This window comes from Brassica napus, chromosome C4 (assembly GCF_020379485.1).
Source record: "Brassica napus cultivar Da-Ae chromosome C4, Da-Ae, whole genome shotgun sequence".
Classification (NCBI taxonomy): domain Eukaryota; kingdom Viridiplantae; phylum Streptophyta; class Magnoliopsida; order Brassicales; family Brassicaceae; genus Brassica; species Brassica napus.
In genome coordinates this window covers 17906059-17930003 of record NC_063447.1, presented here as the reverse complement: position 1 = coordinate 17930003, position 23945 = coordinate 17906059, and the positions used below count along the sequence as shown (strand labels likewise).

The following is a 23945-nucleotide window of genomic DNA, read 5'->3' as shown; positions in this document are numbered from 1 at the left end:
GAATCTGTAGATTCTTCATACTCATTTGCGCAAGACGTCTATGGCACAAGACTGTCTCATCCATAGAAGTAAACAGCAGTGTCAGGAAGAAACCATCTATGGATGAGACAGGTACAATGACCTAGACAAGGTTACCATGCTTGTAAAACCTAGTCTTCCCATGTCCACCACTATGCCCAAAGCGTAACACATCCAAGGTTCCAGTAGATATCAAGTTCCTTCTTAATTTTGGAATATACCTGACATTCGTGAGCATCTTGACAGAACCACCATAAGCTTTTATGTTGATTGTACCAATCCCTTGCACTCCAATCGCGCAATCATTACCAAAAAGAACCTGTCCTGAAGCCAACTCTTCAAACGTGTGAAACCAATCTCTCCTACATGTCATGTGGTAGGAGCATCCAGAATCAATCACCCACTTATCATGATGCCACATATCTGCTACCGACAGTGCATCATCCGCTGATTCACGATCTATCACAACGGCTGCTTCAGCTTCGTCTTCTCCTCCGCCATACTTCTTCTTGTAGGCGTAGCACTCCCTCTTGGTGTGCCCCTGCTTCTTGCAGTTCCTAGACCCTGAGATCGATCTAGACTTTTCCTTTTCTTTCAGATCCTGATCTTTAGACCTTGCTGCACTTGTCACCTCTTCCAACGACAATGTATCCTTGCCGTACTTAAGCGTTTCCTTGAGAGAGTTTAACCGTGAAGGAAGCGAATTCAGGAGTAGAATCGCTTGTACCTCCTCTGACACAGTTACATTCACGCTCGACAGGTGAGAGACAATCTTCAAGAAGTCATCGATATTCTCATCCATAATCCGAGTATCGACCATCTTGAAGGTATAGAATTTGTGCTGCAAGTGAATTTTATTCGGTAGAGTCTTCGAAAGATATAACCTCTACAGTGTAGACCATGTAGAAGCAGCTGACGTACACAACTCGATCTTCCTTAGCACATGATCTCCAACATTGAGAATGATCAGATTCATCGCCTTCTCTGATCTTTCAAGCCTTTTGGCTTCCTCTTTCACCAACCTCTCCCTGAATACATCTTCGTCTTCATCCTTCCTCATCACTGACGCAGAAGGTGACATAGACTCTTCTAACACATCCTTTAAACCAAGGACAGACATATGCACAAGCATCCTCTTCTTCCACAATGAGAAGTCACCCTTCCCATCAAAACGCTCCACCTCAATTCTTGACTTCGCCATTGACAACGATACCAACCAAGGCTATGATACCACTTTGTTGAACCACAACGGCAAAACTGTTTGACTCAAGAACTAGAATCAAACACACAAGCTCGCTGATACACTCTCTGACAAACTCGACGACGTAAGTAAGAAAGTTGAGTTTGTAGAATAATAGAGATAGGAAGAAGAATGCGGAAAAGATAGAAGATGGACACAAGAAATTGTTTACCCAGTGGTTCATCTAGAATGGTTTACGTCCACTGGGGCCTGGCAAGAGGCAATCCACTATAATCTCAAGTACAAAGAATATAGAACATCTCTTTCTCTCACAACCAAAGCTCACAAACCAAGCTAGGTCTTTTCTTGGACAAAGGAGAAATAGTACACACTAGCTCCTCTTATACAGTAGGAGTCTATTAGGTTAACCTAGTCGGATTAGGGCATTCGCCCCTTCCATAAACCTATTAGGAAATATTCCAAAATACTTGCAACTTCCATAACTCCATGAAAGTAATATTTCTAGAATCCTGCCGACTTCCATATCTCCATAAAAGTGACATTTCCTTTTCCTAACATGACATCCTTGTCTTGGTTTAAGTTACTCAATTTTGTTTGATTTCCATCACCAAATCCTGACGCAGTCCCTGACGGATTCTCTGACGTAGCCACTGATGAATCCCAACAAATGATAACCACTTTTTGATCTTGTAGCCATTCTTTTATGGCACATAAATGATATGCCCTGACATCCCTTTGGTTGAAAAGCTTAGACAGAAGTTGGTTTTGCAAGCCCAGCTTGGAATCATATTCATCAACACCAATTATGCTCTTATAACTTCCCTTGAGGTTCCCCATAAAGCATTTAAGTCGGAAATCACCAGAAAGATGATTGAATAAAGCTCTAGCAATAGTGGACTTACCAATTCCAGCAGGACCCCAAATCCCAATCATCTTCACATCATCACACTCAAAGCATAACAAACTGATCAGTTTGCTCAAATGAGCTTGCAGTCCCACTATCTTGTCGAAATCCCTTGACAGTGTAACATTCAGTTTGTTCCAAACATCTGTGGTACACTTTTCGACTATGTCTGCTTCATCAGTCCTAACTGTAATCATTGTGGGATGGTTATGGTTATTAGGTTATTAGTCCAAACGTCTTTGTCATAGCTTCTCTGAATTCTCTCTAATTTGTATCTAATGAGATATTTGAATACTATACTTTTATAATCATTGTGGGGTGGTTAGGGTTTATTTGGTTAAATCAGATGGAGGAAAACTGTAAGTAACCCAAAAATCACTGATATGGAAAGGTATGTGTAATAATTATTTGGCAAAAAAACGGCCAAGAATTATCTTTGATATGCTGTACGATCTAACGAACCTAACATACACTTAGGAGAAGCTTCCACCACTGTCCAATACTCCAGTCTGTCCTCAAGTAGTTTCAGCTCCAAAGAGCCGAGTTACCCAAGATTCCACATCTGTAACACTAACTAACCGCCTCTCCGATTGACCTAAGCAATCGCTTCTCGAGCCTTCCAATCAACCATGCTTCTCAAACCCATGCATAAAGACTGATATCCATTACGACAACATAAACGAAAAAGAAAAGCCTTTTCACACCACCGGCAATAAGCTTTAAGATCTTAAAATTTTGTGGCTGAGAGAAAAACAAGATTTGGAGAGAGACGTGAGAGATTACATACTAAAAGTAATTTTATTGTTATAATTGATGATAGTTTGTGGCTTATTGAAAAAAGGAACAAATCAACTGCAGTTAAATGTGCAGACGCATGCTTTGTCTTTTATACTGTCTTTTGTCTTGTCTCTTACATTTGCACACTCGCCTGTTTCATGTAACCATTTCCACTTCAAAGCGCACTGAAATAAACACACCATAGGTTGGCAGCTTTCTTCTCCTACTATATAATCAAGACATGGTTGTTCTCCTTGCCTTTCCTTTGTTACCATTCCTATAATAAATATTCAAAACATAGCTTCAGTTTTAATAAAACAAAACGTGGGGATAAAAGTGCTATAAAAACATGGAAAATATTATATGTCTTGATGTGTAAAATAAACCTAACACAAGGATGACCATAAACATAGCAAGAATAATGGCTTTCGTCATTTTATGATACAACATAAATAAAAGTTTGAAAGAAATTCAAAGTGAGTGTAATAGTAGTGATGTATATCTGAATATCATATATGCATATGTAAATATCACAAAAATCAAAATAGCTAAAAATCAAGAGTATACGTTGTAAATGGAAAAAATCTTATAAAACAGAAATAAAATATATGTGAAATAATCAAATAGAAAAAAATAAGAACCTAATAAACCACAACTGATAAGATTATATGATTATGAATAAATAAGTCAACAAATAATAAAATAGATGCTGAAAATAAAAACTACTTATAAACAATATTGGCAAGAAGTATTAGAGGCTTACTGGATTAAGAATTTAACAGAATTGAAACTATACCTGATCCAAAGAAATTTAATATATGAGTATTTTTTTCCAAAATTATTGTTACGAATATCAAAATTATTTGGAAACTTTCAGGGAGTTTGAATTGTTTTTAATATTTAAAATATTTAAAGTGATAATTTCAATTTTAATAAATCTATTTTAGTTATTTACATTTTTAACATATAAAAAATATATATAAACTTCAAAATTTATTTTGGGATAATGTTTAATTATCATTTCAAAAGTTTTAACTTTTTTAAAAGTGAAGTAAAAGAAAAGTTTAACTTTTTATGAAGTTTCAAATAGAATCATAGGATATGGTATATTGATTTTTAAAAAATATAAATTATCTTTTCAATCTCCCCAAATTCTATTTGATGGCTTTTGTTGAAAGAATCCATATTTTACAATAAACCAGAATTTTGAAAAATTTATACAAATGATTTATCCAATAACTTTGTATTCAGATATTATGTAAATCATACATATGATAAGGGAGGAAATCTCAGTTGTATATGTGGGATATGGAAAATGCAAAAATTATTGGTGATTTAGTTAGATTTCTTCTCAAATTTCGGATACTTTGAATGATTAATTTGTGTTTTACAAAAATTGCATTCAATACCTATAAAAACCTAAATTTGTTAAGTAACCAAAAACACATTCTTTCTTCTCCTTTCTTTTCTAATCTCTCTCTACTTTCTCTCAACAAAATTAATTGTTCTTTTTTTATTATCACACAGATAAGCCCTTATTATTAATACTTTTATTTCATGGACTTCTAAAAAGTGATATTTGTTGTAGAGATGAGAAAATACTTATGTATGTATATGTGTTTATATTTATTATAAATATTAAAATAAATACTTGAGGAAGAGTGAATGTGGGAAGAGATTTAAAGTGGAAGCTTTCATATTCATGTCTCACTTGTCTCATGGCATGAGGATCAAAAGGATTCTGATCTGGCTGATATTTTGTGGGAAGCTTAGCAACTCAGTGGGTAAGAACTTATCGAAAGGATTTAGAATTCAACAATTGAATCTTTTGTTATCTAGATTTTAGTGAAGTTGGTGGTTGTCACAATTTTTTAGTAGTGCTATCTTGAGTGTTTGGTAAATCCAACGGTGAGATCTTTTCTGATTGATCTGAGATATAGCAGAGGTGTTGTTGATTTGTTCATCTTGGATTCGTACGAGATTAGTCTTTGGTTGTCGGAATCCTTGTAATCTGAGGTCGTTTTGTGGCTGCTTGTTTTGAAGCTCTTGTGTTGCTCTCTTGTTGTTTGTATCTTGGGCTGGAGACAACTCTTTTTAGCTAGAGATGCTGCATCTACTCAGGGTGTTGAATAGAGAGGACGTGGTTTTACTCATATCCATTTTTGAGTTGACTACGGTTTCCTAGTTTTTCCTTCTCACATCGAGAAGTTTTTCAAGTAAAAATTTTTTATCGGCTTATAGCTTACTTGTGCAATAACATTTTAGCTCATGAGATATTTCATTTGCTAAATATCAAATTAAGCTATCTAGTGAAAATACTGGAAAAAAAACTAATTCTATATCGTGCTTCATAATTCGATGAGCGACAAAAAAAATTGGAAATCCATAATTCGATGAGCGACAAAAAAATTGGGAAAAAAATGACTCTAATGAGGAGGAGGGAAAATCCTGTGAACAATTCAAGCTGAAGAGTCACGTGACAATACATGTGAAGCAATTAAAACGCAACTACACCCAGTTTAATCTTCCCCTCCGGTCACATGAAACTGTAGAAAACTATTCATCCTTACTTTCATCTCCAGGACCAGTTATGAGAAAATATCAAGTAGTGACAAGTCAATAATAAAATGTATATAAAGTGATCAAGGGAAAAATACAAATCTGATCGCATAAACAAAAATGATAGAAATAGAAAACTATAACATGAAAATATCATGACGATCAAGAATTTTGCTGAATATTTTCTGAAACAATAGTTTTACTTAAAATGCATATATTAAAAAATGAATAAAATGTTTATTTTTTAACTCATGTGCCAAGTTTTATATCTCAATTTCTTAAAGTCAATTAGAGAAAGAAAATACTATTTCTACATTCAAAATATATAAGATCAATTTACATTTTAAATAATACGGTGGAACAGTGTTTTAACGCATTAGACGTTTAAATAAATTTCTAGTACCTAACCGTATATGCGGACGCCTAAACAAAGAATATATATATTTAAAAAGTATAAGTATAAAATTAATATATACACACTAGTTCTATAACAATAAACATAATATATTTCAAATATAATTTATATGTATAAAAATATAGTTTAATATATATAAATAGTTTCAAAGTATAAAACTTAAAACATGTCTAAATATATTAAAATGATAAATTTATAAATTTAAAATTGTTTTGCAAATAATTATATAATTAATATAGTCATATAAATACATAAGATAAGTAACAATTAATATAAATAATAGCATTAATAAAATATAATATTAATACATTAATTTTTAACATTAATGTTTAAAATATACCTAGAGTCTAGCAAAAAACCGTCTAAACGTTATTATACGTCTGAACTATATAAATCCGCATGAAACACTTTATAACATGAAAACGATATGTTCGATTATTGTGTAACGCCTATACACCACCTAGGCGGATGCCTAAACCGTGTAATCAATGCAAATATTTAACAATGAATAATGAACAAGCTCACCATTCAGGAAGCACATGAGAACATATTCTATTTCATGAAAAGATGTAATTTTCATAAGAACCCCAATCAAATTAAATAAATAAACGTAAGATAGAAGAATCCATCTCGTGCACAAAACTCGCAACATAAATTGAAGGCGTGAAGCTAAGAGATGCATGCTTGACCCCTCTTGTGCCACTACTATATAAAGAAGAGATGGATGTTGTGTTCTAAGGCAGGTGTGTTATTATTACACTCATTCACTCATATAACACTGCTTATAAAATTTAGAATTAATTAAACAAAAACGTTGTTGCTGATCCTTGAAGGGAAGAAGAAATTTAATTATAGGATGCCAAAGGTTAATGATGGCTCCTACTTACTAATTATGCCTTAATTAAAAAAGAAGATGATGCTACCAACCAATGGTAATAATTAATTATATTATGCATGGCACCAAATTATCTCATAATTTCTAGTTAGTAATTTATGTAAAGCATAAAGTCAGCCTGTTTTCACAACACACAACCTTGTGGTTCTTGGGATCAAAACAAGATTGGTTTTGACAAAAATCTTGAGACCTTTTTGGGTACAGAAAAAGAAAACCAAAAGATTGTAGGACCATAGAAAGGTAGGAAAAGGTAAGGTATATCATGAGAAATCATATCGTTCCCTACTGTAAATGTCTTCTTATCTTTTTCACCACCCAAAACTAATCCCAAGCAACAACCACTTCATTTCACAATCACCTTATAAATACCAAACCTTATATCAAAGTCTCAACAAACACACCAAACTATCCCCCACCTGCTCAACGACTTATAAGCCTTTTCTCATTCTTATCAAACAAATTGAAGCTGAGTGAGAAAAATGAATACAAAGACTTGCCTCGTTTTCTTCCTCTCTTCTCTAATCATCACAAACAGAGCCTTAGCGCAAGACCGAGCTCCTCACGGGTTGGCTTATGAGACCCCAGTGGCGTTTTCACCTTCTGCATTTGACTTCTTTCACGCGAAACCACAAAACCAGGATGCAACTTTAGAGCCTTGCGCTGAATCCGGCTGCTCACCTCTCCCAGTGTCTGCAAAGGTTCAAGGAGCTTCTGAAAAAGCACAGCAAAGCGAGATAGCAACAATGTCAATTGGTTTCAGAAGCGGAATTGGAGCTGGTGGTGTGGTCGGGATCATCTTTGGAATTGTGTTTGCCGTGGTGATGTGAACCATTCTAGTTCCATCCAACCTAGTGTTTTAACCTGAGATTATGATAGATTATATAGCTAGATTTTGAGTTGATATGTGTGTTTGTTCTTTACCTGTTCTTGAAGCTTGTATTTAGATTTCCATATGCAGTGGTTAATAGCAGAACACGTATTCGACTGTTTGGCTACGGATCTAAGTTATATTTGATTAAAAATTTAGGGGTGTTATAAATCAATTGGTCGATGTACAAAATCGGCCCGGTCCATAACCGGCCCATACACTTAGAAAGAGAGACGGTCCAATCCTAGAGAGAGAGAGGCGGCTGCGAGACTTGGAGAGGAGAGAGAGCCAGCTACAACTTGCCAATTTTCTAATTCGTTTATGTTTATGATTTGTAATTTTTCCTATTATTGTATTTCCATTTATCTCTCTTATAACCCTTATATAAAGGGAACACTTATTCATTAATAATATACAGATACTTACAATTCTAAATCTTTAAGTTTACAACACGTTATCAGCACGATAGCCTCTAACACCCTGAGCCTAAAACCAAATCGCTAAAACCCTAAAACCCTAAATGAAAAGGAATCTGCCTCGAAACTTCGAAGAGGTCGTTCTTCCAAACCGTGAAGACCCAGAAAACGATCAAGATATCAAATCGAAGCCCTGACCGAGACGAATCAGTCAGTGCAAACCTCTTGTCGATCTGACCACTGACGCGCCCTCACGCACAGATACAGTACGTGCCGATTTGCTTTGGAACCCTAATCCGAACCCGACGATACCGACGAACCCTAATCCGTTCGCGACTTCGTTACAGCTCGTGTCCACCTGATCAGATCCAGCCCCAAGGTGTTCCTGATCCTAGACGAACACAGCTCCATCCTACATCAAGGACAGCTCGCGATCCGATAGAAGCAGCTCGCGTCTCCAACCTCAATCCATTCGTGTTCCAGGCCAGCTCGCGTCCCAGCCAGCTCGCGTCCCAGCCAGCTCGCGTCCCGATCGTGTCTAAGCTCGAGGTTCATTCTTGGTGGTCCGGTTTCTACAAACAACTAAACTAAAGGTATTTCAAATTCTAAGAACATAATGAATCGAATTTGGTTGATTGTAAAGAATGAACTAAAATATAATCTCTAAGATGAAAGTCATATGATAATAGATCAATCCCTAAGCGAGTAAATCGAAGCTCTATAAGTTCGATCCCCAAACTCTAAAAATCGAGATTGATCCATTGATCAATTATAATCAAAACCTTAGAGGTTTTGAATCTCAAATCAAATCCCTTTGATCTAAGATCAAATTTTTGAAATCCCTAAACCCTAATTCAAAAACTATTGATTAATTAAAACTGATTGAATGATTGATTGAGATTGAATTTGATCATCCTGAAATTGAAATTGCTTGTTAATAAAATCGAAACCCTAAAACCCTAATTCTGAAAATCGATTTTGATTGTTTGAAATTGAACATTGATTGGTTGATTTGATCACCTAGAACTATTGTTAGGATTGTTCAAACTCGAATCTGATTGTTTGACTTGTTTAAACTAAAACCCTAATGACCTAGTTTAGATTATTTTAAAATCAAAATCTGAAACTACATATTAGGTTAAACTGTTCTAGACTTGATCATACTCGTGGTCGTATGGCCTTGTTGCATTCATACCCTAACTTAATCACATTGATTGATTGCAATTACACTTAGAACTTATTCTAGGAATGGTGTTGAATTGAATCAAATAGTCGTGTGGCTTGATCTTTGCTTGGCCGATAGGTTTTCTTGTTTTGATTGCATCATGAACTGATAGAAACAAACCATGTTAGGATTGCAATTACATGACAAACTAAATGCATAAAAACGAACTAGTTTGCATCCATGGCCGTGCGGCTTGCTCATTGGCCGTGAGGCATAGATCTTGGCTGTGGAGGCTTGTTTGATTGTTTGAACATAAAACCCTAATCGTTTAAACATTAAAAACTATTCCTAAAAGATCTAAAAATATAAATCTATAACTTCAGATGTCGAAAATCAACAACCTTGATTTCGCTGCCTAAATCTATCTGTAGACAATTACCTTCAGTGGGTGCTCGATGCTAAGATCATCCTGAAATCCAAGGGACTCGGTGAGTGTATCACCGAGAACAATAATGCCAATGAAAAGGATCGTTACAGAGCCATCTTGATCATTCATCATCATCTAGCTGAGAGTCTCAAGGATCAATACCTAACCATTGAGAATCTACTAGATCTTTGGAATGAATTGAAATCGAGATATGATCACCAGAGAACGGTGATCTTACCAAAAGCTCGGTTTGATTGGACGAATCTGAGGATCCAAGACTATAAGTCTTTGGACGAATATAACTCTGCACTATTTAAGATTGTTTCTAAAATGAAACTGTGTGGTGAAAGAATTACGGAACAGGATATGCTTGAGAAAACTTTTTCCACTTTCCATGCAAGCAAAGTGCTGTTACAACAACAGTACCGAGAGAAAGGTTTCAAAACCTATGCTAATCTTATTTCTTGTCTCTTGCTCGCTGAGCAGAACAATAAATTACTAATGAGAAACAGTCAGATGAGACCACTTGGATCAGCTCCATTACCTGATGCACACGCTACAGAGGACAATAAAGAGTCCAACCACGTCCAAGGAAACGACCAGCATGGCCGTGGACGAGACAAATCGAACGGACGTGGCCGCGGTCGAAGATCCTTTGGTCGTGGGCGAGGAAATGGTCGAGACCATGGACGGGACCGTGGCTCATTTGGACGAGGCCATGGTCGTGGCCGTGGATCTTCATTCCAACCCCAACACTCGACTAAATCAGAGAAATATGTGTGCTATAGATGTGGAATGAGCAATCATTGGGCTAAGACTTGTAGGACTCCCAAGCATCTAGTTGACCTCTATCAAGAGAGCTTGAAAGGGAAGAATCCTGAAGCCCATATGACTTACCAAGATGATGAAAATGACTTCAATCATGAGAAGGACAATCTTATGGATTATGAAACTTCAGATTGTCTTAAAAAAAAAACTGAAGATTGATTTCAAAATTTGTAATCTAAATTTCTATGTTCTTTGTTTTGATGTTTTTCATTTCTATGTTTTTCATTTCTATGAACTTGTTTTATTAAAACTTAATAAAAGGAATGGATGATTTTTTTGAAAACGCCAATATGATTTGCGGGTATGGTACACATTAAGGGCTATGACCAGATATGTATAAGGGCAAGCATTTAGATGCTTTATATTCACCCAGAAAAAACCATTGAGATTATATAGAGATATAAGAATGAATGTTTTCCATATTGAAACAATGAGCGAAGAAAACAAAGAGTTCCTTCAGGTGTATGTATAAAATCGCCCAATGCCATAATGAATCCTAAAAACCATACATGCATTCTCTATTGATCTAGACTATGCCAAGATCAGTATGATAGAGGCAATAGTCATGGTAACCAGAATGGTTTATCCACGAAATTATACACTTTATGGTATTACCGGATTGGCCATCCTGGTCCAAAACATGATGCGAAATTGATATTGGAAAGGGCACAAAGAGTTATCCCATAGAATCTCACGTGTGTAGCATGAACACAAGAGAAACTCATTAGGCCATGATGTCCCAAAGCACTTAAAGATTATAGTATGTCCATGAGGGGGCAGTGAGGACAAATCCGCACATGTCCATACTATATATAGCTTGGCTGAATCCTTTTATAAATCTGTATTAGCCATCACCCATAGGTCCAAACTCTCAGTCCAAGGCTTGGGGACACACGAATTTACATGCATCTTAACTAATAAGCATCAGACTATTAAGTGAGCATAGATATTCCCATCTCAAATTTATTACGGGTCATGAGCCAGACATATAACATCTTGAGATATTTGGATAAGCCACCACAAATATATGTGCCGTCTAAGATGGATCCTTAGAAGAGGATGAGGATGGGGATATATGTTGGATATGAATCTCCCACAAATAATGAAGTACCTTGAGCCAAATATGGGTGATCTATTTAGTGGCCAAGAACACGGATTGCAAAGTTTAATGGATCCGACTATCCAACATTAGGGGGAGAAAATAATAAGCTGGTAAGAGAAACGGAATGGCATCTACCATCATTGTCTTGGCAAGATCCTCTGACTAAATAATGTGAAATAGACGTCCAAAGATTATACATTTACAAAGCTATCTAATCAAATGCCAGACACATTTGCTGACCCGAAAAAGAATGACTAAGTCATATATAAACCATCTTATAAAGCACCAACTAAATTGATGTCCAATAGAGACACAGTCAAATTGCTACAGAGTCTATACAAGATAGACCAATAAGTTCAAAAAGATAAGAATCCTCGAAAACAAAAGAGAAAGGTGCATAGAATGATAAAACAAATCTGAAGTCAAGGAAACCATCCCACACATAGAGATAAGGCCGGCCGGCTCTAAGGTATAGGTACCAAACAATGTAGCTTGGGACGCCAAGCTGCAAAGTATTAAAGGTTCTGATAATAATGAATCTCAATCGATTATATCATGTCTGGAACATAATGGAACACAATAAGGAATGTCGACATAAGATGATACAAGGTAGCACTTGAATTTATGAATATAAGTGAAGATCATGAACCTACGTCAATATAAGAGTGCGCACTCGTAGAACAGATTGAATGGAAACGTGGAGTTAAATAGTTTAAAGAAGAAAGACGTATTTGGCCATATGATTAAGACGCCATATGATGTTAAAACCAGTGGATATAAATGGGTCTTGTGAGGAATAGAAATCGTGAGATATAAAGCTAATGTTGCACAAGGATTCTCACAAAGACCAGTAATAGATTATGAGGAGATATACTCTCATGTGGTGGATGCAACTACTTTTAAGATTTCTCATAAGTCTGGTTATATAAGAGAGAAAATTAGACTTGCAGCAAACTGATGTAGTGACTGCATATTTATATGGTCCACTGGATAATGAAAGTACTAGAGGGTATTGAGCTGAATGTACAACAAGTTCTCGAGAACAATATTGATAATCATCGAAATATATGATCTGAATATCCTAGGAACCTCTGGATACAATTTCCCAAACGGTTGAATACCTTAAGAAAAAATTCGAGATGAAAGATCTCGGGAAAACAAAATTATGTTGGGATTACAACTTGAGTACATAAATGATGGGATCCTTGTGCATCAGATGGCATACACTGAAAAGGTACTCAAGGGATTCAATATGGCCGATTGCCATTCTCTGACCAGTCCCATGGTCGTGAGGCCTCTCGGTCTGGACACTGACCCATTCCGTCCCAAGATGGACGATGAAGATGACCTAGGTCCCGAAATGCAATATCTCAGTGCCATAGGAGCTTTAATGTACTTGGCAACTCACACACGGTCTGATATAAGCTTTGTCGTGAACCTACTATCTAGGTTTAGCTCCTGTCCGACCCAGAGGCATTGGAATGGGATCAAACATGTTCTTCGTTACCTGCAAAGAACGAAAGACTTGGGTCTATATTATACTAACCATAACAAAGATGGTTTAGTTAGCTTTGCTGATGCTGGTTATTTATCAGATCCACATCAAGCTCGATCACAGACAGGATATGTCTTTACACATGGAGGTACAGCCATATCATGGCATTCCATGAAACAAACCATCGCGGCCACTTCATCTAATCACTCGGAAATCTTGGCCATACATGAGGCCAGCCGCGAGTGTGTTTGTTTGAGGTCGATGACCCAACACGTCCGAGCTGATTGCGGGATGGCCGAGTGCAAAAAGCCAACCGTGATGTATGAGGACAATGCTGCGTGCATTGCTCAGCTCAAGGACGGTTACATAAAAGGTGATAGGACGAAGCACATATTGCCTAAGTTCTTCTTTACTCACGAGCTTCAGAAAGCCGATGAGGTTCAGGTCGTCCAAGTACGATCCAGTGACAATTCAGCTGACCTATTCACCAAGGCACTTCCTACCTGCACGTTCAGAAAGCTCACGCATCAGATTGGGATGCGTAGGCTGAAGGACCTCCACTGAGGTTCATATCAGGGGGAGTAGTACGTGTTGTACTCTTTTTCTTTCATCATGGTTTTGTCTCACTGGGTTTTCCTGATAAGGTTTTAATGAGACAACATTAAGCGTATTACAATCCATGTATGGTTATGGCATCCAAGAGAGAGTGTTATAAATCAATTAGTGGATGTCCATAACCGGTCCGGTCCATAACCGGCACATACATTTAGAGAGAGAGATGGTCCAACCCTAGAGAGAGAGGCGACCGCAAGACTTGGAGAGGAGAAAGAGGCGGCTACAACTTGTCAATTTCCTAATTCATTTATGATTTGTAATCTTTCTTATTATTGTATTTTCATTTATCTCTATTGTAACCCCTATATAAAAGGAACACTTATTCATTAATAATATACATAAACTTACAGTTCTAAATCCTTAAGTTTACAACAAGGGAAACATTTTTTAAAAATTGTTTTATATTAACAAAAAAGTACTTGACTAATAATATATAACATGATATAATGGATGGTGAGAGAGCATCTCGATCATAAAGCCAAACAACAACAAGCTTTGCTAAAACTTCTACTAAAACATAACAATCTGTCAGTTAAAGAAAGTAGAAACACAGAGAGAATAGGTTCAAGCAATCTTCAATTTGGGCCCAACACAGACACAATACAGATGATAATGTGAAGTTGAAGAGTGTGACACGTGAGCAAATGTGTTCTCACACGCGTAAGCTCGCTAGTCAGCCGCCTATCACGTGTCCATCTTTCAACCCTCGACCACTCCCGCTTTTAAGGTAGTTCTTTCTTCTAGACAAAGCAATTTCTCAAAACCTAATGGAGAAGAAGAAGAATAAAAGCGATGAATCAAAGCCGCCATTGATGGCGTTAAACCATGTATCAAGACTTTGCAGAGACGTCAAAAAGTCTCTCGAGTTCTACACGAAAGTGTTGGGGTTCGTGGAGACAGAGCGTCCCGCGTCCCTAGACTTCGACGGTGCGTGGCTATTCAACTACGGTGTTGGGATCCATTTGGTGCAGGCTAAAGACGAAGAAAAGCTACCTTCAAACACGGAGCATTTAGACCCAATGGATAACCACATCTCGTTCCAGTGCGAAGACATGGAAGCTTTGGAGAAGAGGCTCAAGGAAGTGGATGTGAAGTACATCAAGAGGACGGTAGGTGAGCAGGAAGACGCGGCTATCGACCAGCTCTTCTTTAATGATCCCGATGGTTTCATGGTCGAGATTTGTAACTGCGAGAATCTTGAGCTTAAACCGCGTGATTCAGCTGATGCTATACGTCTCCCGGGAGATCGGCACGCGCCTCCTGTTTCTCTCCCTGGCTAGTCGGACCATGCAGATGATACTAGGCTCCCTCAGACCAATTCTTAATACTACTTGGACTCCTTTTGTTTTGTACTTGTTCCTGTTTTTGTCCCAAGTTACTGCTTTCTTAGTTAATGTCGTGACCGTTAGAAACCGTGTTTGAGTTTTTGCTATTTCTTCAAACCCTGAACTGGCAGGAATGAGAATCAAAACAAGAAATTATCACAGGCTAGCAAATATCAACTACCATTTCTTAGTTAATGTCGTGACCGTTAGTATCAATGAACCAAGACACAAACATAAACAATAAGCATAACCTCAAGTGTAAGCCAGAACCCAGAGCTTTTAACCCTATTCCTAACAGTGAGCGTTTGAAAGATTAAAAGTAATTTCAGAGATACTGGGGAATTCCACAGGCTCATCGACTGTTGTCACACCTTTCCTTGAAAGATGTTGGACTAGTACGCAAGCACGGTAAAGATCATACCCTTCCAATTATTTTCAGCCTGGCTTTTGTGCTGATATCATGATGGAGCCACCATATAGCTTAGATTCAAGATTGTTATTTGCTTCACTTTTCTTGAAGCTTGTTTCTAATTTTATTTGACTGTTTACGGCATGCTCGAATATTGATCCTCATTAACCTGCCAATTATAAATCAAATCTAACACAAAACAAATGGGAGGAACTGTCACAGCAATCATTAAGCCAAACAACCAATAACAAACCAAAAGATATTCTTCAGTAAGCACAACAACACTCTGCTCAAGAAAAGTAGAGCAAAACAGGAATACTAGTGTATTCAAGACAACATCACACAACTGAAAAGAATAACACCAACAATACGTAGAGAAACAGGGGGAACAATAGTCTTGTGGAAAGTTTTCAACATTTTGAGCAAACGTATGTTGGTATCCATGTCTCTCTCTACCATTTACGAGAGCTAAGATATTGAATGGCAGGTTCAAAGGTCTGGTCCACAGCTTTGTTCCACACAGATGCAAACTCCATCCGATATTTCTTCCCGAATATGCCTTCTCTCACCTGCAAAAACATCCCACGTTTTTTAACTTACAATTGCAACCTAATGTATGATCTCTAAACTATAACCAGAAACCTACAAATCCAGCTAGACTCTAATATCAGATGCCTTAAAACAACATTTAGCCTTCTCCAGTTCCAAAATTGGTTAGCTAAACCGGAACCGAGAATCTCATCAATCGTGAAATTGAATAAAATCTAGGGATTTGTGACAGAATAGATTCTCGACTCAAAAAAAAAAAAAGAGGATAACAACCTGAGATTGATCGACGGATTGAGATTTACGATCGGCGACGGATTCATGGATGAGTTTTCGCTGCTCGAGAACGATGAATCCGGTCAAGGCGCTACCCAGCGTGAAGCCGAGAAGACGCTCCTTATACACGAAGAGATACGAATGTCAACAACACATTTACAATAGAGCGAATAGATTCGAAGCAATGAAAATCGATTCATTAAAACCAGGAGTTTAGAGATGAAAGAGGATAACCTGAGCGAGAATGCTGATCATGGTTAAACTCAACCTAGGTTTGATTTGCTCGGAAAGGAAAAGGGATTTTTTCTTTTTGTTAGTTTCTCTCCTGAAGAAAAGAATCTGAGGATGACGAACACGGGTAGGCAGATTGAGTGAGCCAGGTATGGGTTAAGCCGATTTGATTTAAAGCAACTAAAGCTTCTCCAAAGTCCATACATATCAAAAAATAAGTTTTTTTTTTTTTGTTTACCACATATCAACAATAAGTTATACGGAGGAGTCAAAATAGTTTAGATACATTTTAAGAGAAAAATAAATTTAAAGTCAAACCGTTAAACAAAAAAAAAGTTATTTCAGATATTTTACAAATATGCTTTACTGTGTTAACAGAATTAATGTTAAAACTTTATATAATATTTTCTGTTTAAATTTTTAAATTTATTTTATTATTTTATATTTTTTCTAATATTAATTAAATTGTTTTTGTTATTATTTTGGTAAACCGATTTAAATCTAATAGATCCAGATTTAGACTTTAATCGATTACCATTTGATGGATACAAAAATAAATAATGAACAAAGTTTTATTTTTGAAGAATTAGATAAATAAATAAAAATTGGTGAATTTGTTTCTCATAAAAATTGGAGAGACAACTTTTTCTTGACAAATTTCTCTATACATAAAAAGAAAGAATGAAGTGGAACTCATACTCATACATCAATAATTTTCCAAATACTTCAATTTAGTTGATATAAAATTTGAGATATGTTGAAATTTGTGAGTATTCAATCTATTTTCACCTCGACAAGTGGCCAAACTTCTCATTTATTTGGAGGGCCTATCCTAACACGTCACACTGGTCCAAGACTTCCACAGTCATGTTACAAATTACAGTCCATGGTTTAGGAGTTACACACATTCACGATTCATTTTTTAATCAACGAATTAAAGATGTATTAAAAACGAATGAGCGTATTAAGTTGCATAAATACATGCACCAGTGATTTCTTTATAAAGAAACAAGACATGCAGCCAATCCTTTATATATTAATTAAAAAATATTACAACATTTTTTTTAGTAACGTGTCATCATTAAAATGACTTTTAGAATTCTTAGAGAAATATGTTGGCCATCTAAATACTCCCTCCGTTCCTAAAAGATGTATGTCCTGGAAAAAAAAATTGTTTTAAAAAGATACATTTTTTACTTTTTCAATGTATGATTTTATGAAAAATTGTAAGTTTCAAAAAAATTAATGGTGTTTATTGAATTTCTATTGGGTAAAAATTATGAAAAATTGTTATTCACAAAAAACAATGCATATTTAAGAGTTTTCTTAATATATGTGAAAAATCTAGAATGTGCATCTTTAAAAAACAGAGGGAGTATATAATAAGTTTTTTATTAAACTAACCATAAATTCATTATTAATATTTTTTATTATTTCTTTAAATAAAAGTTACATAATTTTCTAATGAGGTTAAAGTATATATGATAATTAATGATTTTGAATAATAAAGATTTGTTAAAAATTAGTCTATCTTCTATCATATTTGTTTAATTTTAAACTATTAAAATAAATTAAACAACATTAACCATATAATAAAAATTTAGATTTTTCTGTATATATTATATTTTGAACTTTAAAAACGACTATAGATTATTATAACTGTTAAAAATCTCAAATTCAAATTTTGTGATCTATGTTTAAAATTTTTGTTATGACAAGATACAAATGATTACAAAATCGAATAAATAGAAAGTCTCATTTAATAGTTATTAAGATTAAAAGCTATATATATATATATATATATACCGTTTCAAATTAAACTATCTATTATATAAAATACATATATATTTTAATTTCAAAATTTTCTTTGAAATATATTTTTTTTTTTGATAAAAGCTTTGAACTTGACAACTTGATTTTTTTAAAAAAATATAATTAATAAAACTATTAATCCCACAATAAAAATTTTGTTATCAATAATTTAAAGTTTTTGCTATAAAAATAAAATTGATCAAAAAACATATAAATAGAAAGCATCATTTAATAGATATTAATATTAAAAATTATATATGTTAATATCATTTAAATTTAATTATATATCTTATTAAATAAAAAAATTTGTTTGGATTAATAAAATTTATTTATATGTTCGCACCAATTTAATGTATATGTAATGCTAGTGGTTTTTTAATTATTCAATATATATTTATTATTTCGTAATATGTAAAAACATATAATACATATAAGAATTTATATATATAATATTCAAGGGTAATGGCAAAGAACGAGTTTTAACCTAGTTTTGAATATTATTGAAGGAGCTTAATTCATTCGACATGGTATGGTAGCAACATCATTAATTAAACAAAATCTAAAAATGACATATCATTAAAATACATACATCTATTTGAGTAATTTGTTAGCTGTATAATATGACAGAAACATTAGAAACATGTATTGATGCATCTTCTCCCCCATTCATTCTCTCCCTCTCCTGGTTCTCCGTAGCTCTCTCCCTCTCTCAAAGAGGCATACAAAGCCAGAAAACATATTCTCCCAACGGCATTTTACAAGAGACGTCTTGATACGACCAAAATTGACTCAGAAGTTTATATAAAAAACGATTAAAGATCGAATCAAAACGCCATGGCCATGGCTAAAATGCTATGTTTCATTGTCATTCCATCATTGTGTCTCCTAAATGTCGAATTCTCGCGTGCACAGGAGGACTCTCCATCACATGCTGCTACCTCACCGGAACGTGAGGCACCAGCGCATTCTCCTCTTCCACCACCGTCTTCTTCTTCACCAGAATCACATTCCTCTCCCTCACCATCTCCATCACGGTCACCGTCACCATCACCATCACCATCACCATCACCAGAAGCGGTTCCCCTTCCGCCACCAGCTTCATCACCAGATTCTCCACCACCATCTCCTCAGCAGGAACCTCCTTCCCCATCTCCATCATCTCCTGAACCAGCACCTGCTCCTGCTCCATCAGACGATGATGCCGATGATGATTCAGAGGAGGAGACAGAGAATTTCCCTTCTCCGACCCCATCTCCTGCGCCCGCGGAAGAGGGTGAACCAGAAGACATCAAAGCAAGCGAGGATGGTGAATTCGAGCAAGAGGAAGGCGAAGATAGAGGGATGAGTGGATGGAAGAAAGCAGGGATCGTCATTGGAGCGTTACTTGGAGTTGGAGCCATTGCAATCGGAGCTCTTATTTACAAGAAACGACAAGATAACTTAGCCAGGGCTCGTTACACTTACTTTAACCAATCAGAGTTTCTTTAAAAAGCCTCCTCTCTTGTCTTTTTGAAAAAAGAACATATACTAAAAAATCCTTACATTGTGTTTTGTTTTAATGTAAAAAAACCACAATAGATGTTTGCATTTGGTGATACATGATGAATCTTTGTCATCTCTTATACAAAAAAAATAGTTTTATTACCTATTGAGTAGCATTACCATCTCGCAGTGGTCGGTGTGAGGGAAAAGGTCAACGGCCATGGCTTTGACAGGCTTAAAAGGCTCAGAAGCAGGCATTTTCTTGGCTCTGTGTCGAGCCAAAGCGGCGGTTCCCATCTTGCTCTGTCTTCGGTAGCCTTTGTTCTCCTGACCCGTTTTCTCGAAAGACGGCGTGCAAAGCTCTATTGCGTTTGCCACTAGCGTTTCAGGGTTGCACGATATGTACCTGTTAGTACCAATGCCATTGAAAAATAATCTGGTGTTAGGATACATAAACAAAGTAACTTGAGTTGTGTTAAGTGTTTTGGGAGAAGGAAACTAACACAAGCGTCTTCAGCCGTGGATGGGTTCTCAGGGCTTTGATTACATCTGGATGAAGTCCAGGACGAGGTGGATCCACTATAGCAACTACGTTTTTGAACTGTCGTTTTGTAGATCGTTCCGTCTCAGAGGAGTCCTTCTGCTCAGTCTTTTGAACTTCTTGAATGTTTGCAGGAGGTGCATCTTCTGAGTTTGAGATTTCTTCTGCTGAGGAAATTTGTTTCTCAAGATCACCACTTAGAGGTTTGGCTTCTTCAGTTTCAGACACATCTAGGTATTCTGTAAGTAGAGAGCTCATCACATCCTCTGCCTGTAAAAATTAAAGCCAACGAATCACCACCATGAAGAAGAACCATTGATTAAGATAAACGAAACCAACATATGTTATCGTCAAACACATGCCTTTGAACATATGAACTTGCAGTTGCTTATGCCATTGATCTTTGCATTCCGCTCCGCATCTGATACAGCCGAAGCGTTCATTTCTATGCCAATCACCTGTAAGAAGAGCCAAAGATGTTTAGTAACCGAACCTACCCACTTTCATAGTTTTGTTCAACCATATCAGCAATAACGAAAGGATTGAGTATTACCATGCCAACACGATGTGCCAGCGTAAGACCAATTGTTCCGGTTCCACAACATACATCAAAGAGCAAAGTGTCAGGACCAAGATCAGCCCAATCTCCGGCAAGTGAATATAACTTCTCCGCGGCGCATGTATTAACCTGGATCAATCATTTCGAAATCTATTACAACAACCAACACCACTTTCACCAAATCATCCTAAAGATCCATCGACCCTGAAGATTCAATTATCACCTGAAAGAACGCTGTTGGGGATATGCTGAACCGAAGGTTGTTGATGTGATCGTGAATCCGAGCTTCAGTCAAGACATTGGTGGATTGGTCCTGATGTGTTCCATTATCTGACACTGGAATAGGCAGCAACCGTAGTGGACAATCTGGTGGTGCAACGTTTGATATCCCTACGTGATCCTGAGCAAAGAAACCACAGATATAGTGAAAATGATAAAATTGGACTATAGAGAGATACTAAAAGTGTATTCTACAATTTTTGTTTTGGATTTAATAAAGAAAGGATAAGTAATTTACTTGAACAACTAATACAGTGAGAGGAAGAGGTGGAGAGCTTGCTCTAGCTCCTTCAGCAAATGCTTTTGCCATTTGTTCAAACTCAGTCGCCACTTCTGCCTCGTCAGTATCCGTAGAACAAACCTGAACCATAAGCATAACCTCTGCAATTCTTGAATCGGCATCTTCATCACTTGAAACCACACCAGGTTTGCTCCCTTCTCGAACCTAATACGTTTGAGCCAGGTGAAAACAAATACCGAATTAGGTAAGTCATGCTAGAGCTATATAACACAACAGCAATACACATACCGTCAACTGTCGCCAGAACCCACAGCTTTTAAACCTATTCCAAACAGGGAGCCTTGATTTTTCTAAGAAACTCTGAAAGATCGAAGCGTAACGGCAAGCAAGTTTCGAGATATTGGGACAGTTCACAGCTTCCTCCACTGCTGTTACACCCGCACTGGTGAAAGATGTTGCATTAGTTCTTCCCATGACTATGAAAACAAAGTCTCAGAGAAGAAAGTACTGTATATACCTAAAATTTCCGAGCATGAATCCGACAGTTAACTTCCCCTCAACGGAATATCCAGTTGAGAACTCACACTTGTTCCTGTAACCATTCACAAGCGGTGATTCTATAATGCCCTCGAGCTTACATGAAAGACCACCTAAAATGATTTAACGTATGAATCAAAAGTCTAATCCAATCAAAATGGAGATCAAAAGTATAGTGTTATTACCTATTTCTCTAGACTGAAGGACCCATTCTGGAAGTGATTTTCCATTAGGACAAGCTTTACGCGCATTCCTCGTCTGCCAATAAAATACATTTCCAACAAAAAAAATCATGAGGCTACTAAAAGCAATCGCAGAAGATATGAAAGAGAGTATGAGAAAGTTCCTGACAAGTTTTTTCAGCATTTGCGAGATAGAAGCCTTCTTCTGTTCAAGCTGGTCCGCGTAAGACAGGTCTGCCAAGGGAGTCACGGCTTCGCGGGCGCTTTTGAGTTTAGCAGCCGGATTCTTCGCTCCGTTCTTGTCGAATGTACGGGGAAGGACATTAGCAATCTTCAAACTCTTGTTATTCACATTTTTGCCTTCCAAAACCTGCATATATTCAACAGACTTTCAAACAGCAAAAAGAGAGAAAACTCATATCTCGATAAAACTCGACAAAGGAAAGAAAAGCACCTCGACGCCGTTTTTCAATTGTTCTGCATTCTCAAAGGTCAGGAAACCAACCATCATTCCTCGTCTTTTCTTCGCAAACTTGTATTCAACTCCCTAAGAAATGAATGAATCAGTCACTCAATCTATACAAAGATCTATTCAACTACACTAACATTAACCTAGAAACTAAATAAAAGGGCTAAAATATCATTCTTTACTATAAAAAAAAAAACACTAATTCAAGGGCTATGTATCAGATCTTAAAGGCTAAAAATTTACTCTAAGACAACTAATCAATGATTATGTTTGCGATCCTAAAAACTAAAAAAAATGACTCAAGAGAACTAATCAATGGGTATGTTTGAGAACCTAAGAACTTAAAGACTAAAACTTTACTTAAGAGAACTAATCTCAAAGGTTATGTTTGAGATCTTAAAGACTGAGACTTTACCTGCTCTCGGAGAAAGGTCTTGATATCATCTGATTGCCATTTGGTAGGTAAATGCACCAAACATTTACTCAGCGACAGATCATGAACACCTCCCTCTTCACCATCGTTATCATCCATCATCTCCTCCGTGAACATAACGTCGCCCACTTCTTCTTCCTCCTCCGCGGATTTCTCCGACATCATCTTCACCTTCTTACCGCGCTCGGAGGTCGGATCCCACGTGTTATCCGGTTTCTGACGAAGCTCTTTCTCGCCGTGGGCGTACTTGCACGCGTCCCCGTGGCTGCACGAGCCCTGGCGTCTGAAGTAGGAGCAGAGGCTCGTCTTGAACCACGGCGAAGGAGTGGAGGATTCGAGATTGGTGGTCTTCTCGTCGTCGTCGTCGTCGCGCTTACGTTTCTCCCCTACGGCTTCGACGTCATTGGAAGATGGGATTGGGTCGATGGGAGTGGTGTCGGATGGAATCTGGTATGTTAGGGTTTCGGCGGCGGAAGGGAGCTCGTCGACTGAAGATGACGTCATTTGAAGTGGGCTTGTAGAGACGATGGAGAAACGGTTAGGGTTTTTAGTTGGAAGTGTGAGGAGTTACCAAATGTTATTAGATTCAGACCACAAACCCTTTTTAAAAACTCGAATTGAACCGACCGGTCCAACCGTGACTCTTTTAATTACCCTAGTTCAGTTAAGGCGACTTTAACCAACAACAACACTCGGCAGGGCCAATAAGGTAATTGCTGAGCATTTGTTCCTGAGAGTTAAAGAGGATTTGTAACTAAGAGCAGTGCTGGATTACTGTTGTAACATAGTAACATATGTCTCGTCCTATTTGCTCTTACTGTGTGAAGCGTTGTCCCCACAGGATAGTTGTCCACGAAAGAATATCTATTTGAATTAGTCCATTACATATATTTCAGTTCCATGATTCTCTCCCATATGTTAGGGATTTTCTCAAACTG

General features: G+C 36.8%; 5 protein-coding genes across 5 annotated transcripts; 3 read left to right on the top strand and 2 right to left on the bottom strand.

Annotated features, from left to right (window-relative positions):
- The first annotated feature begins 7073 nt into the window (after positions 1-7073).
- On the top strand, positions 7074-7758 carry LOC106356623. Its single transcript, XM_013796353.3, has one exon. The coding sequence runs from the start codon at positions 7249-7251 to the stop codon at positions 7594-7596; it is 348 nt and encodes a 115-aa protein (XP_013651807.2). The 5' UTR covers positions 7074-7248; the 3' UTR covers positions 7597-7758.
- A 6661-nt stretch (positions 7759-14419) lies between these two features.
- Positions 14420-15168, top strand: LOC125585448 (glyoxylase I 4-like). Its single transcript, XM_048754518.1, has one exon. The coding sequence runs from the start codon at positions 14453-14455 to the stop codon at positions 14963-14965; it is 513 nt and encodes a 170-aa protein (XP_048610475.1). The 5' UTR covers positions 14420-14452; the 3' UTR covers positions 14966-15168.
- Positions 15169-15623: 455 nt separating this feature from the next.
- On the bottom strand, positions 15624-16729 carry LOC125585449. The gene is made up of 3 exons (XM_048754519.1): positions 16476-16729; positions 16242-16361; positions 15624-15988 (listed from the first exon to the last, which is right to left on the bottom strand). The coding sequence occupies exons 1-3, from the start codon at positions 16494-16496 to the stop codon at positions 15872-15874; spliced, it is 258 nt and encodes an 85-aa protein (XP_048610476.1). The 5' UTR covers positions 16497-16729; the 3' UTR covers positions 15624-15871.
- Positions 16730-18745: 2016 nt separating this feature from the next.
- On the top strand, positions 18746-19787 carry LOC111213410 (alpha carbonic anhydrase 8-like). Its single transcript, XM_022715162.2, has one exon. The coding sequence runs from the start codon at positions 19119-19121 to the stop codon at positions 19770-19772; it is 654 nt and encodes a 217-aa protein (XP_022570883.1). The 5' UTR covers positions 18746-19118; the 3' UTR covers positions 19773-19787.
- Positions 19764-23598, bottom strand: LOC125585447 (zinc finger CCCH domain-containing protein 24-like). Its single transcript, XM_048754517.1, has 12 exons — positions 22990-23598; positions 22560-22652; positions 22275-22475; positions 22109-22181; positions 21904-22036; positions 21675-21828; positions 21384-21590; positions 21090-21266; positions 20861-20995; positions 20670-20765; positions 20270-20577; positions 19764-20172 (listed from the first exon to the last, which is right to left on the bottom strand). Exons 1-12 carry the CDS (start codon positions 23509-23511, stop codon positions 19926-19928), a joined length of 2346 nt encoding a protein of 781 aa, XP_048610474.1. The 5' UTR covers positions 23512-23598; the 3' UTR covers positions 19764-19925.
- Positions 23599-23945: the final 347 nt, after the last annotated feature.

What these genes read in the sequence shown, in the direction of transcription:
- LOC106356623 (XM_013796353.3), top strand. Translation starts at nt 7,249, where the DNA reads ATGAATACAAAGACTTGCCTCGTTTTCTTCCTCTCTTCTCTAATCATC.
- LOC125585448 (XM_048754518.1), top strand. Translation starts at nt 14,453, where the DNA reads ATGGAGAAGAAGAAGAATAAAAGCGATGAATCAAAGCCGCCATTGATG.
- LOC125585449 (XM_048754519.1), bottom strand. Translation starts at nt 16,496, where the DNA reads ATGATCAGCATTCTCGCTCAG. An exon ending in TGATCAGCATTCTCGCTCAG is followed by an intron (nt 16,362 to 16,475) that starts GTTATCCTCTTT and finishes TTCGTGTATAAG; the next exon opens with GAGCGTCTTCTCGGCTTCAC. An exon ending in AATCCGTCGATCAATCTCAG is followed by an intron (nt 15,989 to 16,241) that starts GTTGTTATCCTC and finishes ATGTTTTTGCAG; the next exon opens with GTGAGAGAAGGCATATTCGG.
- LOC111213410 (XM_022715162.2), top strand. Translation starts at nt 19,119, where the DNA reads ATGGCCATGGCTAAAATGCTATGTTTCATTGTCATTCCATCATTGTGT.
- LOC125585447 (XM_048754517.1), bottom strand. Translation starts at nt 23,511, where the DNA reads ATGACGTCATCTTCAGTCGACGAGCTCCCTTCCGCCGCCGAAACCCTA. An exon ending in CGCAAATGCTGAAAAAACTT is followed by an intron (nt 22,182 to 22,274) that starts GTCAGGAACTTT and finishes TTTTATTGGCAG; the next exon opens with ACGAGGAATGCGCGTAAAGC. An exon ending in TTCATGCTCGGAAATTTTAG is followed by an intron (nt 21,829 to 21,903) that starts GTATATACAGTA and finishes ATCTTTCACCAG; the next exon opens with TGCGGGTGTAACAGCAGTGG.